Source organism: Aythya marila (assembly GCF_965140915.1).
Source record: "Aythya marila genome assembly, chromosome: 27".
Classification (NCBI taxonomy): domain Eukaryota; kingdom Metazoa; phylum Chordata; class Aves; order Anseriformes; family Anatidae; genus Aythya; species Aythya marila.
This window is the reverse complement of record NC_139068.1, coordinates 848,297-863,517: the sequence shown is the minus strand read 5'-3', so window position 1 is coordinate 863,517 and position 15,221 is coordinate 848,297. Positions and strand designations below refer to the sequence as shown.

Genomic DNA, 15,221 nt, shown 5'->3' with positions numbered 1-15,221 from the left:
CAGAGGCAGCAAAGCACATGGTGGAGGTGGTGGTGCTGGCCTGCAGCAGCAGGATGGGCACACACTTTCCCATGTGGCACACAGGCAGCAGGATACCAGTGGGCATGGCCCTGGTCTGCAGTAGGAAGAGCTCATCAAACTGGGACCAGGACTGGGTGTGTTTGCTGGGTCTAGTGTGTCTATTAATAATAATTATAAGCTATAATAAGCCTTGTAATGCCTTTCCTTCTCAGCACTGAAACTGAGCTTAATAGTGTCCACCTCTCACCTCTATATGCTGCTGAAACACTGCTGGAAGGTAACAGAAAAATCTCTTTCCTTTCTCAGATGAGAAGCCCTGGAAAGGGAGGCACTGGTGGCTGCGGACACTGAAGCCCTCCCCGCTGAAGCCATCAGGCAACCACAGCCAGCGAGGCCAGCTGCCCCTGAAGAGATCCGTCAGCACGGAGCGCTACGTGGAGACCCTGGTGGTGGCTGACAAAATGATGGTGGGGTACCACGGCCGGCGGGACATAGAGCAGTACATCCTGGCCATCATGAATATTGTAAGTGTTATAACCACATCATGAACCTTGAGAGACCTCAGGGGCTCATATACCCATCAGCACAGAGCAATCTGGAATAAATCCTGTTCTGAACCCCAAATGTCTTGGTTTGGCAAAGGGTACCACATGCTTTTCCTGCAAGACAAGTAGGATGAAGGGAGAACAGTGTGGAAATAAGATCTATCTGTTTCAGGATTGCAGTGGCTTCTTCCTGGGCAGCAATCCTGACATGCTGCCACTGCTCCAGAGCAGTGATTCTCCAAAGCTTACAGGGACTCTGTTGTACAGGGGGAGGCACCTCAGGAGTGGTAAACTCTGGCCTGTCTGACCATGCTACAAGCCAGATCTGGACTGGGAGAACAAAGCCCTTTCTTTGAACAGCATCTCTCATCTCAAATTAGCGTTGCAAATGGGGCCAGCCAAACTGAGAAACATGGGAAACCATAAGGACAGTCAGCTCTCACGCTTGGGGTCTGATCAGCATGAAGGGTAAGGAGAAATACCCCCTGTTCTTCCATACAGCACTGCCTATGTCTCTGGGTTACTGCAGAGGAGCTTCCTCTGCAGCATCACGTTTGGGTCATTGCTGGCAACAGGATACCAGGCTAGATGCATTAACAGCCTGAATAATGTCATGCTGTGAGTCCTCCTGTGAGGTGAGATAGGCTTAGAGGTTATCCATCAAACCTATGAAAGCTCCTCTGTGATGGTTCTTTGTCCTGTCCTCTGCAGGATCTCTTTTCATGGCTTCCTCAGTTTGCATTTCTAAAGCAGATGCCAGATTTTAAAACAATACAGTTTCTAACTGTTTCATCTGCTGTAAAACACCCACCGTGTGCTGTCTGGTTCCCTGCTGATGGGCAATCAGCAAAGCTTCATCCCCATACCTGCATAATACCAGAACCACAGGGCTTCCTCACCTGAGCTATGGACAAGGAGCAGGTGCTGCGGGTTCCCACCTTCATTGTTGCAGGCTTCCCAGAAGGAAACACCACGGTCTGAATGTGGTTTAGAAAGTTTTGCTGTTCAAATAGTAACATGGTATCTCATTCTGTTTCTACTTCCTAAAAGGGATTGTGTTTAGACCTACAACTCATGCAGACGATCAGCGCTGTTTGCTTCTGGCGGGTGCCCAACATGTGCCTGCTCACAGCTGACTGCACCGCCACTCAGCTAGTGAGCTCATTTTTAAGACTCGTCTTTTCTTGTTTCTTGGAGGTCAGGTTGCCAAACTTTTCCAGGACTCGAGTCTGGGCAATATTGTCAATATCCTGGTGACCCGGCTGATTCTCCTCACTGAGGATCAGGTAAGGTGGGCTTTGCCAAGCTGCTTCCATCATGCTGCTGCACTCCCTTTGCGGGACTATGTGTTCTTCCTGGATGGCACCCCCAGGAGGTCCCCCCAGTGCAGTCTGCTGGGTACACCATACCCTCCCAAAGGCAGCTGGGGCCTGGTTTTAGGCTTTGGGCTGGGAACCTCTGGGTGTCTGAGGGCTGGTTTTATGATAAGGTAGCTTTAGGGAGGTTTAAGGAGCTTTAGTCCCCCCTAAAATCTTGCTTCCTCATGGCCTCTGTTAAAGGCCGAGGGCATCTGGACTGATTTCAGTGCTGTGCTGACATGGAAGTCATCAGTGCCTTCATATCAGAGCTTCTCTGGGAACATGCTGTTGTATTGCTTCCATTCCAGCCCACACTGGAGATTAACCACCATGCTGGAAAATCCCTGGACAGCTTCTGCAAGTGGCAGAAATCCATTGTGAACAGGAATGGCAACGGGAATGCTATCCCCGAGAATGGCATAGCCAACCATGACACTGCAGTGCTGATCACCAGGTAAGTCTGATCCCAGCCTTGGCAGCACTCATGGGGGGTGTCTTCTGTACAGCTGGCTTCTGTCCAAGCAGTTCATCCAAAGTTTCCCTCTCATATGCTTGCCCACAAGCTGGCCTGGCAGTGGCTGTTCCTCAGACCGGCCATGCGCCAGTTCCCTTGCAGCGATACAGATTGCTGCAGTTCAGATAACCATCCGCCTCCTCCTTTGTCTTCCCTCCATCTTCCTTGTGCTCTCAAGGAGCTTAGTTTGCAGCCACAGGTATTTGTGCACCAGCAAATGCCATGGAGCACAATCTACAGCAGTGTTTGGTGTGCGTGGGAACCCACCCCAGAGCCTTTGGACATCAAGCATCCTACTGAGACAGAGAGCCTGATCTGCCTCCACTGTGACGAATGGAGAAGAGGATATAAGTGAGACCTGAGCATCACAACAATGATGGAATATCTGCAGCCAGTACTGGATCTGCCTCACCTCATTTTAGGTGCCTGTGTGTAGGGCTGAGCTCTCTCCTTGGTAGCTGATAGATCACTGTTGAAGTGAGTTAATCCCATCTTCCTTGGGAGAAGAGCAGTCCTGTCCTGGAGAATCTTGTCTCTCTCCACTCCTGTGCCAACAGTCTAGGGCAGCAGATTAAGCTGGCTGTTGGATTAGACCTCCTGAGCTGGATGAAGGCATCTGAAACTGCACATGCAGGACAAATAATTCCTGTCAGAATAGATAGATGCTTGAGTCTGGAACAGCAGAGGGTGCAGAGGGATGGCTGGAAGGGCAGAGGATGATGAAGAGAAAGCTGGAAGGATGAAGCACATGGAGGGGATGGCTGGGAGGATGGAAGGTGCCAGGAAGCCAGCTCTCAGCACCTGGACACCAGCTGCACCCTGGGCACCAGAGCCAGTGGCCACATAAATGCTGCTTGGGCAGAGGGGCAGCAGCCTGAGGAAGAACCCCAGAGGCAATATTTGGTTGCACTATCTTTTTCTTCTCAAAGTAATGAAGGAAAACCATACAATGGAAGTGCTGAAGAGGGGAGCCTCCAAGCAGCAGCTGTTTTTGCTGGTGCTATGCTCACATTCTGGTTCCCAGTGTCAGCAGGAGCTGTGTGCGTCCCAGGGAGCCCTTGAGAGCCTTGCAGCACCAGGGGGGAGCATATGAAGGGCCTTCTTGGCCCCATCCTCACCCTCCCAGGGCTGCAGCCTCTGCTTTTCCTCCACACGTGCAGAACGCGAATGCCGACTCCGAATTCTTCAGCCTTGCACCAGATGTTTGAGCTAACCCTCAGCAACTCGCTGCCTGGCTGCTTGGACAACACCAGCACATCCGGCCCCATCACTAATAAATTCCTGTCTCCTGATAACATCTTGCTGAGCTGCAGGCTTTTTTCTCTTGCGGAGACGTGTCAAATCAGAGCCTCGGAAGGCTTTCACGTATCCGCCTGAAAGAAAGCAACAAATGTTTTTCACTCACTCAGTTTCCTGCTGGGGTGAAAGGTTTGGACACTTCCAGAGAGCACCAGGGACCAAAGGGACACGAGCCATCATCAGGAACATGTTGCACTTAATATGTCATGTGCTGTCAGCTTGCTTCTTCCCTGCTTTTGGCCCCGTGGGTCCACTGGGGTGAGTGGTGTCAGAAGGTCCTGCTGCTCCTGCAGGAGTCCCCCAGGCCCACACCACCATCAGCAGCCTTGCTGTCCCAAGCCCAGCTCATGCTCAGGTTGAAATGCACCTCGTGGTCAAGGAGCAATGCCAGCAACCCAACTGCTGCCACTGGCTCCCCTGCCTGCTGACTCCATGTGGATTTGAGCATAACTTTGCCTCTTTCAACCAAGGCTTTACAAAGACCCAAATGTTTGAGTCTGAGGACAGGGCAGGACATGGAGAAGGTATGTAAACAAAGGCAGGGAGAGCATGCAGCTCATATCCACAGTTAAATAATAATATTCACCCTCTGGCCCAAACAGGTATCTTCTGAAGATGCTGCCAGTGTCCTTTTGCAAGGGTACTGCATTTTGGTTTGGAAGAGGTTTTACTTTGCTGTCCTCATTTAGCTTTTCCTTGTACGCAGCTAATGATGTGCAAACAGTCAATTCCTTGATGCAATGGCTAGAAGTGGAGGCCAGGGACAGAGGGAAGAGTCATCTTGAATCAAGCCATATTGAATTTGTTTGGAAAATTCTCAGTAAAGATCTAAACTGAAAAAAAAATGTAAAAAATCACTTTAGCATTTTAATGAAACTAAAGTGAATTGTGAAATGAAACATTTTCAAATTGAATTTTTTCTTGTTTTAAAAAATAAAATCAAAGCTACATATTTGATTGATGCAATTTACTTTAACAGACCTAAGTCTACAGACATGAGGCTGGCCCTGTCCACATCATCTGGGGCAGTTCTGTGAGCCTGATGCCTCCCCGAAGAGAAGTGGCTGGCTCACAGGAGTGTGCTGGATGCTCGTGAGCAGTGCTGGACCATCCAGCCAAACCCACAGAGCTTCAAGGCTGGAATGGTGTTGTCCCTGCTGGCTCACTACATTTCATCAAAAACGAACCTCTGACCCCATCCAGCGCTGCTCTGTAGTTAAGTGACGAATACGCAGGATCCTTAAAAAAACACAGTGCGTCTCAGCCTGGGGAAAGTGAGCATTGCAAAATATGGATCAGAGGCATCTCTTACCTGTTACAGTCTGTACTTTCTATTCCAGAAGCATCATGTGAGCCATGTCTGCTGATTTGTATGTGAAAGCAATAGTAAAACTGAGAAGTGTTTGCAAAAGATTTTGGGGTTGCCAAAACTGTATATGCTCTTAATGCTGTCTTCTCCTTCTCTTTGCAGATACGACATTTGCATCTACAAGAATAAGCCCTGCGGCACCCTGGGTAGGTAGCGTTTTGCTGTCAGACTCTCATGCAGTGATGAGGGCTGTCCCTTCGGCAGCACTTCTCACCAGCATGTATATCTTCAGGAGTGTGGTGAGGGAGGGCTGTGCCACCCACATTTTCTAATGAGCAGGAGAAGGGGAAGCACTCGCCCAGTGCTACCACAAGCGCCAGCAGCAGAGTAAGGAACAGGCACACAGTTTCCAGCCTGCTAGGACATGTAGCCTTCTCTCTTCTGTAAACACTAAAAGCAGCAACCCGGAGAACGGATGGGCTCTGGAACGCTTCTCCATTATATCCCTGGGTCAGGTCCAGCCTGATGATTAAGAACCACTCGCATCTAGGGCTGGTCCATAGCCTAGTGGAGTATTCCTGGCTTAGCAGAGAGAAATAAGACTTCTTTGTGATGACTATAAAGGGAGTTCTTTATTTAAGCTGCTAGACACAGACAAACCCTGCAGCTCTCTCTGGCTGTAGCTCCTAATTTGTCTTGCCCTGGTCTAGACTAAGCAGCCAGGGAGGGATTATTGCTGTGAATCACTGCAGTTAAAAAGGAAAAGTTGGTGGATCTCTGACCTGGTGCGGCTGTGGTACCTGGGAGAGGTGGAAGCTGGAGGGGCTGTGACAGCTCAACCCATTCCTGTAATGGAGACTGTCTCTTCCCCAGCCCTGAGCAGTGGGGCACAGCCTGTGGTAGTGGGACAGGGTATGGGCAGGGGGTCAGGGGAATCCACTGCCACAATCCCAACCCTCCTTGTCCAGCCCTCCAGGTGGAGTTAAGGTGGATTTCTGATTGTGGTGGGTGTCAGCCACAACTAAATGCAGATGCTCAGGCTGTATCCCAGGTTACGCAGTTGTCCAGGCTTCTCCGACAGGGTTTGGATGCCCAAGTGCTGGTGTGGCTGATCCCAGGTTCCTGGCAAAACTGTCCCCTGTTCCCCCACCAACAGTGCTGGTTCTGTGACAAGGACTGCTCTTCCTCTGCACACAGACAGAGGTTTGGATATGAAATTCAGTGGGTTTTGACCCATCTTTAGCATTTTGGAGCCTGTTCTCCGAACTATTGTCAATGCTGAGTGACCATGTACCCACAGTCCGTAATACCCATGGCTTGATCCCAAAGACCAGTGAAACCATTATGAAGAAACTTGTTATGCTGTGTTTGGTGTTAGTGAGCATGAAGTGCATCATTTAGTCCCCCAGTGCAACAGATACTTTGTGCTGGCCCTATGGGACTTTTCCATCTGGCTTTCCTAGGCCTGGCCCCTGTGGGTGGGATGTGCGAACGAGAACGAAGCTGCAGCATCAATGAGGACATTGGGCTGGCCACAGCCTTCACCATTGCCCACGAGATTGGCCACACGTGAGTACTGTGCCGGAAGAGTCCCTGAGGGTGGCCATCATGGAGAAAGGTTCCTGTTGGTCTGTTCCTGCCATGGGGAGTTGTAAAATCCTCCTTGTGGATGATCCTGATGTGTTGAAAATGCAGTAACTTATCATCTCTCTAATGCCTTGGTGATGTTTTCTAGGTTTGGTATGAATCATGATGGGGTCGGCAACAGCTGTGGCTCCCGTGGGCAAGAAACAGCCAAACTGATGGCTGCTCACATCACCATGAAGACCAACCCATTTGTATGGTCTACGTGCAGCAGGGATTATATCACCAGCTTCCTGGAGTAAGGAATCCATCTCACCTTGCCCTTCCTTCCACTTCACAACCAGTACACATCTCCAGCCTTTCACTGTCCCTTGTGAGGAGTGGGTAAAGCAAAAGAAAAGCCCCCAAAGCACACAGCCCATGCACCTTCTGTCTTGTCTCCCAGCACCTAATCCCGTCCCAAGAGGCATGTGCTTTCTTTCCTTCCCTTAGACTTTTCTGCTAACAATACTAACCCTATTTACAGTGCAGCTGTGAGACCTTTATTTAGGTTCCCTACTTCCAGAAACTTTACAAATAAATCAGTAGCTTCTGGAGGCATTTGGACATTTCTGAAGTTCAGCCAGAAATCAAAGGGAAGGTGGGGAAGGAGGATCTGGAGACAGGACTGGTTCTGCAATGTGTGTGCAGCTTCTCCAGACACTGAGAAGGAGAGTTTCAAGGTGAACAAGGCACTTAAGTTTTTTTTTTATTTTTTTCCAAAGCACATTCAGGATTCAGGAGAGGGAATTTAGGCTCCTAAGTCCCAAGGTTGTGATGTTGCCACCTTGTCTGGGTCACACCTCTGCAACCCTGATCTCTGTCAAAAGTTCAGGCAGCCCCCAGGGTTTCCATCAAAAAACAAGCAGTCAGGGTCAGTTTTGCTGAGGTTTCTGGGAGGACACAGGCACTATGTAACAGAAGGACTAGACAGAACTTTCATTACAATTGGAAGAAGCCAGTGTGTAGGGTCATTGTGACAGGAGCAGACGCAGGGATGTCTGAATACCAAACCCTTATTGACACAGACCAAAGCTGAGACATTGCTGTTGTAACACGAGAGGGGCAACAATGGCAGACCTTCCCAAGGGGCTGCTTTATGCCCCTCTGTCCTGGAAGGCTTGGCCGGAGCAGTGCAGCTTATCACCAAATTCCACATCCAGCGGCTCATGTTTGGCTGCAGCAAAACCTGCCCTCCTCGCCTTTGACCCCTGGATGCACGGCAAGACGTGTTGCACGGAGAGCGTCGGGAAAGCGTTGTGGCTGAGGCTGTTGTCCTTGGGTAACCCTGAGGTCTCGGCGGGGCCACCAGCGGACGGCAAGTTCATGGCGGCCTCCTCTGCGGTTCACTCTCACCGCCCCCGCGCAACAGCACGGCCCGGGGAGTCTCCTCTGTGCCTGGACTGTGGTGTGTGCGAGACCCTGGGACTTGGGGCCGGGGGAGTGGTGATAGGGGCCATGATTTAAGGGACACTTAGAACAGTGAGGAAAGGGGGGGGGGAAGGCGTTTTTCTTGCAAAATTTGGACATTCCTACAAAGCTCTGGCATGCAGGATGGGCTTGGAGAGCAGGGGCTCTCCATGCTCAGCACCTCCAGCCTCTCTCAGCCAAGGATCCACAGCTGTATGGTGGGAGAGCAATGGCTCCACAGTCCCCCAGCCTCTGCAAGCAGCGTGGAGTCCTGGCTCACACCCACCTGCCTGCTGCCACATGTGATCTGCCAGACCTGGATCAGGCAGAACAGCCGGTGGCTGGCAATAGCCTGCAAACCTTCAGATTAAACCTTCTAGAGTCGCGTGTGCTGAATGTGCTTCCCAAAGCCCAGCCCTGAGGATGCAGACAGAAAGATTTTAGAGCACTTTCTCAGCACTGATTATGCCCAGAGTTTTTCTTACTGGAAGCCAGTAAAATTATCCCCCAAAACAGTATGAGAGCTCAGAGCCAGGCATGCTGCTGGTCCTCCACCACTACACTTTCCCAAAAGCCTTTCCACACTCTGATTCTTGTCTCTTTTTTCTAGCTCTGGGATGGGATTATGTCTGAACAACGCTCCTCCCAAGCAAGACTTTATCTACCCAACAGTGGCTCCAGGACAGGCCTACGATGCAGATGAGCAGTGCCGTTTCCAGTACGGAGTTAAATCTCGCCAGTGTAAATACGGGGTAGAGAGCCTTCCTGCTTTACTATCTGTTCCCAGGGGATGGAGGACTGGGGCTGCAAAGGTCCATGGGGCCGTTCCTCTGCTGCCCACATCGCTTTTCTGTCCTGCTTGTAATGAAGGGCACTTTTGCACGTTCCCTGTGAGCTTTTCACCTTGCTTCCCTTTGAGAGGACAGAGGAGGTCATGCCATGTCCACAAATGTTGGCCACAGCTCAGTTTCCATCAGATTAGTCTCATGGTAAAAGATCTTTTGCCTCTGCCTAATACGTTGGTTGCTGCTGGACCCCAAGGGCTGCAGCTGAAAGCCAAGCTGCAGTCTCTGCCCCCAGACTCCTCTGTCACTGGGGATTTAGTACACGCGTATTTTTTGTAAGCCTTACTAGAAGTCATTACACTGCACGCACTGACTTAGGAGGAGAATCTTCTTTCTTCTAGGTGAGGCGGGTTGATGTGCTGCAGTATGCCTGAGGGACAGCTGTCCACCTAAGCCACCCCACCACCACACTGCCATCCCCTGATAGCTGAATACAGGAAACCACTGAAAGGAAAGATGGTTTCAGGAGAAAGCGTCTTCCTGCCTCTCAGCCTGACATTTTTCTGTATTTAACAAACAGGACATTGCCAGCTATCTGAGCGTAGTGGTAAGGGAGATGTGTGTGCACTAAAGGGCTGACTGAACTCCATAGAGCATCCACTTTCCCCTAGAGAAAGCAGAGGATCCAGCAGTGAGATAAGTGGGCATCTGTCTTGTCTGATGGGTATGAATGTGTATGTATCCACCCACTGCTGACTGCAGTCAGTACCCCTCCTCATCTGACCCAGAGGCAGTGGAATGGAAAGTTGCCACGTTTACATGCTTGTTTCCCAGATCATTTTTAACTTGGGTGGGCTCTTCCTGTGTATACACAAGGATCACAAAAGCACAAGATGTCCTTGTGATGACCCTTCTAGCCCAGCCTGTCATGCATGTCTGGGAGAAGCCCAAAGAGCAGAAGGGCTCAAGAGTATATAAATCTGTGCAAATGTGTACATCCACTCATCCCATGTCCCATATAAATGAACTCAAGGGGGATGGTGCAAACACATCAGCATACCTTTCTTTCCTGGCCTACTCCATTCCCATGCCAGTACAGAGCAGATTATTAACAAAATCAATGAGGACAAAGTGAACAGATGTAACTGTTGAAGCTGGAAGTCCTTTCTGGTGGTGACAGTAGAAAAACAGGAACTTTTACTTCCCAATAGTTGTACTGGCTCCACAAGCACAATATGAAGGGATGGATGTCTTTGTAAGTTGGGAGAGACAATCTTTTCCTTGGTTAAAACCAGTTGTAGCTGGGCTTTGGTGACAGAGGTAGAAACCAAAACCCGGTTGCGTTTTGGAACTGAGTTCTGTGGTGCAGACTTGCAGTGTTTTCCCTAAGTTATATCACCCTGTGCCGCTCTGTGCATGCAGCCCCACAAACAAGAGGGAAGAGCAAAACTCCTGGGCTTGTATTTTCACACCTCTTGGTACCAGCACAGAGGATTCCCAGTCATTGAATCAGTTCATCCTATGGCGGGTCTCAGTTACTGTTCAGAGCACAGCCTTTGTTGGGGCCAAGGAATTGCTTGCTGGAGGGCTAAAGCCAGCCTGAGAGCTGCAATGAATGAGCTGCTACCTGACCAGCAGGGCTGTGGTGGGGTTGTGCTGCTGTGGAGCCAGCCGGCAGCCAGGCAGTCGCTGTGCCAGCACCCAAGCATTCAGCACAGAACATAGTAGGTTGGCATGCACCATCAGCATGGCCAGTGGCCCCAGGGAGCTGGAGCACATGAGCGACAACTGGGACTGCTTGGGCTCTGCTCTCATGGCTCAATGTTATTTATTGACAATGCAAATCTGTTTAATACCTTCAAATATAACCAAAGTCACAGCAAGCTGCTCTCTCTGTAAAGCAGGAAGTTTTCCAAAGTCTTATTTCAGTAAGATAAGATCAGGGTGTTGGTCAGGCTTGAAACTCAGCTCTGCTTTTTAGCTGCTCCTTTGCAGTCTGCAGGACTTTAAGTCCACTCTGGCCCATTTAGTGGCAAAGCAGGTTCAAAGGACGTGGACTTTCTAGTTTAGCAGCTGTGATGAATTTTCAGAGTCTCAGACATGGACCTAATATTTGGGTGGGTTTTGAATTGACTAATAGACGAACTGGAGCAGCCATGGGAAGTTTTTTATCTGCTTGTGCTCCAAGAGGTCAGGATGGTACAGAGCTCAGGATCTGCATCTCAGGAAACCTCTGTGAAGAAGGTCTGGAGTCCCCAGCCCTTTTCACTCCGTGGACCCAGCTGCACCCAGGACCTAACAGAGACAGCAAGCTGAAATGCCCACTTCTGGAGCTGCTCAGGGGCTAGTGCAGTACCTGGCATTGTTCTTACTATCCTGAAAGCAGCCATGAATCTTCCAGATGGGTCTTCCTTTTAGCACTGTTAGGCTGGCTGGAGAGTACAAGAACACAAGGTGATCTAACCCTGACTAGCAGTGCGCTCCTGAAGCAGGAGATGGCAGATGTGACATTAAGCCATCTGTGCCGTGCTCGCATTCCCCAGGAGCCCCAGCTTCCCTCAGAGGCAGATCTGAATCCACCTGGCAGAGGGATGCTCAGGACAGGCACTGCAGACGGGCCCTTGTGCTCAGCCTCCAGAGTGAAGACCCAGTAAAGGAAATGTCCCTGAGCCCTGGAGAGGGGACTCGCTGCCCCAGGGTGCTGCTGTCCCAGCCTTGCAGCCTCAGCACGGGTGAATCCTAACCTTGGCTCTGTGTCTTTGTCTCTTTCTTCCTCCCTCTCCCTCTCTTCCCCCAAAATCTCTCTCTTTGCAGGAAGTCTGCAGTGAGTTATGGTGTCTGAGTAAAAGCAACCGCTGTATAACCAACAGCATTCCTGCTGCAGAGGGGACCATATGCCAAACCAACACCATTGAAAAGGGGGTAAGGATGCCTGGGGCACCGTGGCGAGTTGACAGTGGTTGAATCTCTCGTCCAGCAATAACTGTGATTATTGTTTGCATTGATGAGCATGGAGCTGATTCAAGAGCGCCCGCCAGACTGTCCTCCCCCTGGCTTCAAGAGCCTGCAGGAACCCCCACCCTCCCCAGCAATGCACAGAGAGCTTGGGTGTGCCAGGGACAGCCAGCACCCCTAATCACACTCAAATATTGCTAGAAATACAGTATATGAAGTCCCTTCTCCAGTCAGCTGCTCGGTCTCACCTGGGAGGTACAGTGATGCAGTGTCATGCAATGGCAAATGCTTTAGGCAAGTGTTTTGTTTTCAGGTCTGCTGGGGCCTCATGGGTGTCCCGAGAAGAGTGATTTTGCCTCAGATTCCTCAGAATGGTTGGTAGTTTAGTAACATGTTTTATATCTAGTTGTGAAATGGGAATGACAAGGTTGAGTCCCTTTGGGTTAGGATCGGCAGGGACAACAAGGCTAGTGTCCTGGTCGGGGTCTGGTATAGACCGCCGAACCAGGATGAGGAGACAGATGAGGAGTTCTACAGGCAGCTGACAGAAGTTGCAAAATCGTCAGCTCTTGTACTCGTGGGGGACTTCAACTTCCCTGACATATCCTGGAAGCACAACACAGCCCTGAGAAAGCAGTCTAGGAGGTTTCTGGAGAGCGTGGAAGACAGCTTCTTGACGCAGCTGGTTAGTGAACCTACCAGGGGTGGTGCCCCGCTAGACCTTCTCTTCACAAACAGAGAAGGACTGGTGGAGGATGTGATTGTCGGGAGCTGTCTTGGGCAGAGTGACCACGAAATGGTGGAGTTCACTATTCTTGGCGAGGCCAGGAAGGGGACCAGTAAAACCGCTGTATTGGACTTTCAGAGGGCTGACTTTGAGCTGCTCAGGACACTAGTTGGTGGAGTCCCTTGGGAGGCGGTTCTGAAGGGCAGAGGGGTCCAGGAAGGCTGGGCGCTCTTCAAGAGGGAAATCTTAATGGCGCAGGAACGGTCTGTCCCCACGTGCCCAAAGACGAGCTGGCGGGGAAGAAGACCAGCCTGGCTGAACAGAGAATTGTGGCTTGATCTTAGGAGAAAAAAGAGGGTTTATAATCTTTGGAAAAGTGGGCAGGCCACTAGGGAGGACTTTAAGGAGGTAGCGAGGCTGTGCAGGGACAAAATTAGGAAGGCCAAAGCTCATCTGGAGCTCAATCTGGCTACTGCCGTTAAAGATAACAAAAAACGTTTCTATAAATACATCAACACAAAAAGGAGGACTAAGGAGAATCTCCATCCTTTAGTGGATGCGGGGGGAAACTTAGTTACAAGAGATGAGGAAAAGGCAGAGGTGCTCAATGCCTTCTTTGCCTCAGTCTTTAGCGGCAATACCAGTTGTTCTCTGGATACTCAGTACCCTGAGCTGGTGGAAGGGGATGGGGAGCAGGATGTGGCCCTCACTATCCATGAAGAACTGGTTGGTGACCTATACTGCACTTAGATGTGCACAAGTCGATGGGGCCGGATGGGATCCACCCAAGGGTACTGAGAGAACTGGCAGAGGAGCTGGCCAAGCCACTGTCCATCATTTATCAGCAGTCCTGGTGATCGGGGGAGGTCCCAGTTGACTGGCGGCTAGCAAACGTGACGCCCATCTACAAGAAGGGCCGGAGGGCAGACCCGGGAAACTACAGGCCTGTCAGTTTGACCTCAGTGCCAGGGAAGCTCATGGAGCAGATCCTCTTGAGAGTCATCATGCAGCACTTGCAGGGCAAGCAGGCAATCAGGCCCAGTCAGCATGGGTTTATGAAAGGCAGATCCTGCTTGACGAACCTGATCTCCTTCTGTGACAAAGTGACGCGCTGGGTGGATGAGGGAAAGGCTGTGGATGTGGTCTACCTTGACTTCAGCAAGGCTTTTGACACCGTCTCCCACAGCATTCTCCTCAAGAAACTGGCTGCTCTTGGCTTGGACTGGCGCACGCTTCGTTGGGTTAGAAACTGGCTGGATAGCCGGGCCCAAAGAGTCGTGGTAAATGGAGCCAAGTCCAGTTGGAGGCCAGTCACTAGTGGCGTCCCCCAGGGCTCGGTGCTGGGGCCGGTCCTCTTTAATATCTTCATCGATGATCTGGACGAGGGCATTGAGTGTACCCTCAAAGTTTGCAGATGACACCAAGTTAGGTGCGTGTGTCGATCTGCTTGAGGGTAGGAAAGCTCTGCAGGAGGATCTGGATAGGCTGGACCGATGGGCTGAGGTCAACTGCATGAAGTTCAACAAGGCCAAGTGCCGGGTCCTGCACCTGGGGTGCAATAACCCCAAGCAGAGCTACAGGCTGGGAGAGGAATGGTTGGAGAGCTGCCAGGCAGAGAAGGACCTGGGAGTGATGGTGGATAGTCACCTGATTATGAGCCAGCAGTGTGCTCAGGTGGCCAAGAAGGCCAACGGCATCCTGGCTTGTATCAGGAACAGTGTGACCAGCAGGGCTAGGGAAGTCATTGAGTACAGTGACCCTGTACTCGGCTCTGGTGAGGCTGCACCTCGAGTACTGTGTTCAGTTTTGGGCCCCTCGCTACAAGAAGGACATCGAGGTGCTTGAGCGGGTCCAGAGAAGGGCGACGAAGCTGGTGAGGGGCCTTGAGAACAAGTCCTACGAGGAGCGGCTGAGGGAGCTGGGCTTGTTCAGCCCAGAGAGAAGAGGAGGCTCAGGGGCGACCTTATCGCTCTCTACAGGTACCTCAAGGGAGGCTGTAGCGTGGTGGGGCTTGGTTTGTTCTCCCACGTGCCTGGTGACAGGACGAGGGGGAATGGGCTTAAGTTGAGCCAGGGGAGTTTTAGGTTAGATGTTAGGAAGAACTTCTTTACCGAAAGGGTTGTTAGGCATTGGAACAGGCTGCCCAGGGAAGTGGTGGAATCACCATCCCTGGAAGTCTTTAAAAGAGGTTTAGATGTAGAGCTTAGGGATACGGTTTAGTGGGGACTGCTAGCGTTAGGTCAGAGGTTGGACTCGATGATCTTGAGGTCTCTTCCAACCTAGAAATTCTGTGATTCTGTGAAAAACTAAGGCTAGGTATCGTTAGACCTTCATTTTTCACACTCAGTTGAGAGGGGAAGGTGGGATTTTTCATGGCCATGTATTTTGAAATAGTTTTGACTTGAAAATCTTTCATCTCTCTTTCCCTGTAGCTCCAACTCCCACTTGCACCAGCGCAGAGTGAGTGTGAAACTATTAAAACAAAGTATTAATGACTCACAGTGCCTGTGCAAGCTGTAAATAATAATTGGGACAATGGAGAATCAGGGTTGGGACATTCACCATAAAATGGACATATGTTTTTCCACTAGAGGAAAAACTAATTCCCAAGAAATTCAAGAAAAAAATTAAAATCCTTAAGAAGATGGAGAAGTTTGTGTGCAGGAAAGCAGATG

At 50.6% G+C, this 15,221-nt stretch overlaps 1 protein-coding gene across 1 annotated transcript in view; it reads left to right on the top strand.

Annotated features, from left to right (window-relative positions):
- ADAMTS10 (ADAM metallopeptidase with thrombospondin type 1 motif 10) overlaps positions 1–15,221 on the top strand; it is a 56,070-nt gene that overhangs the window by 27,250 nt on the left and 13,599 nt on the right. Inside the window, exons 5-12 of the mRNA XM_082779754.1 lie at positions 328–545; positions 1,769–1,852; positions 2,233–2,378; positions 5,209–5,252; positions 6,510–6,615; positions 6,782–6,928; positions 8,690–8,831; positions 11,679–11,786. Of these exons, the coding sequence (XP_082635880.1) occupies positions 328–545; positions 1,769–1,852; positions 2,233–2,378; positions 5,209–5,252; positions 6,510–6,615; positions 6,782–6,928; positions 8,690–8,831; positions 11,679–11,786 (995 nt within the window). The remainder of the gene's footprint in view (positions 1–327; positions 546–1,768; positions 1,853–2,232; positions 2,379–5,208; positions 5,253–6,509; positions 6,616–6,781; positions 6,929–8,689; positions 8,832–11,678; positions 11,787–15,221) is intronic.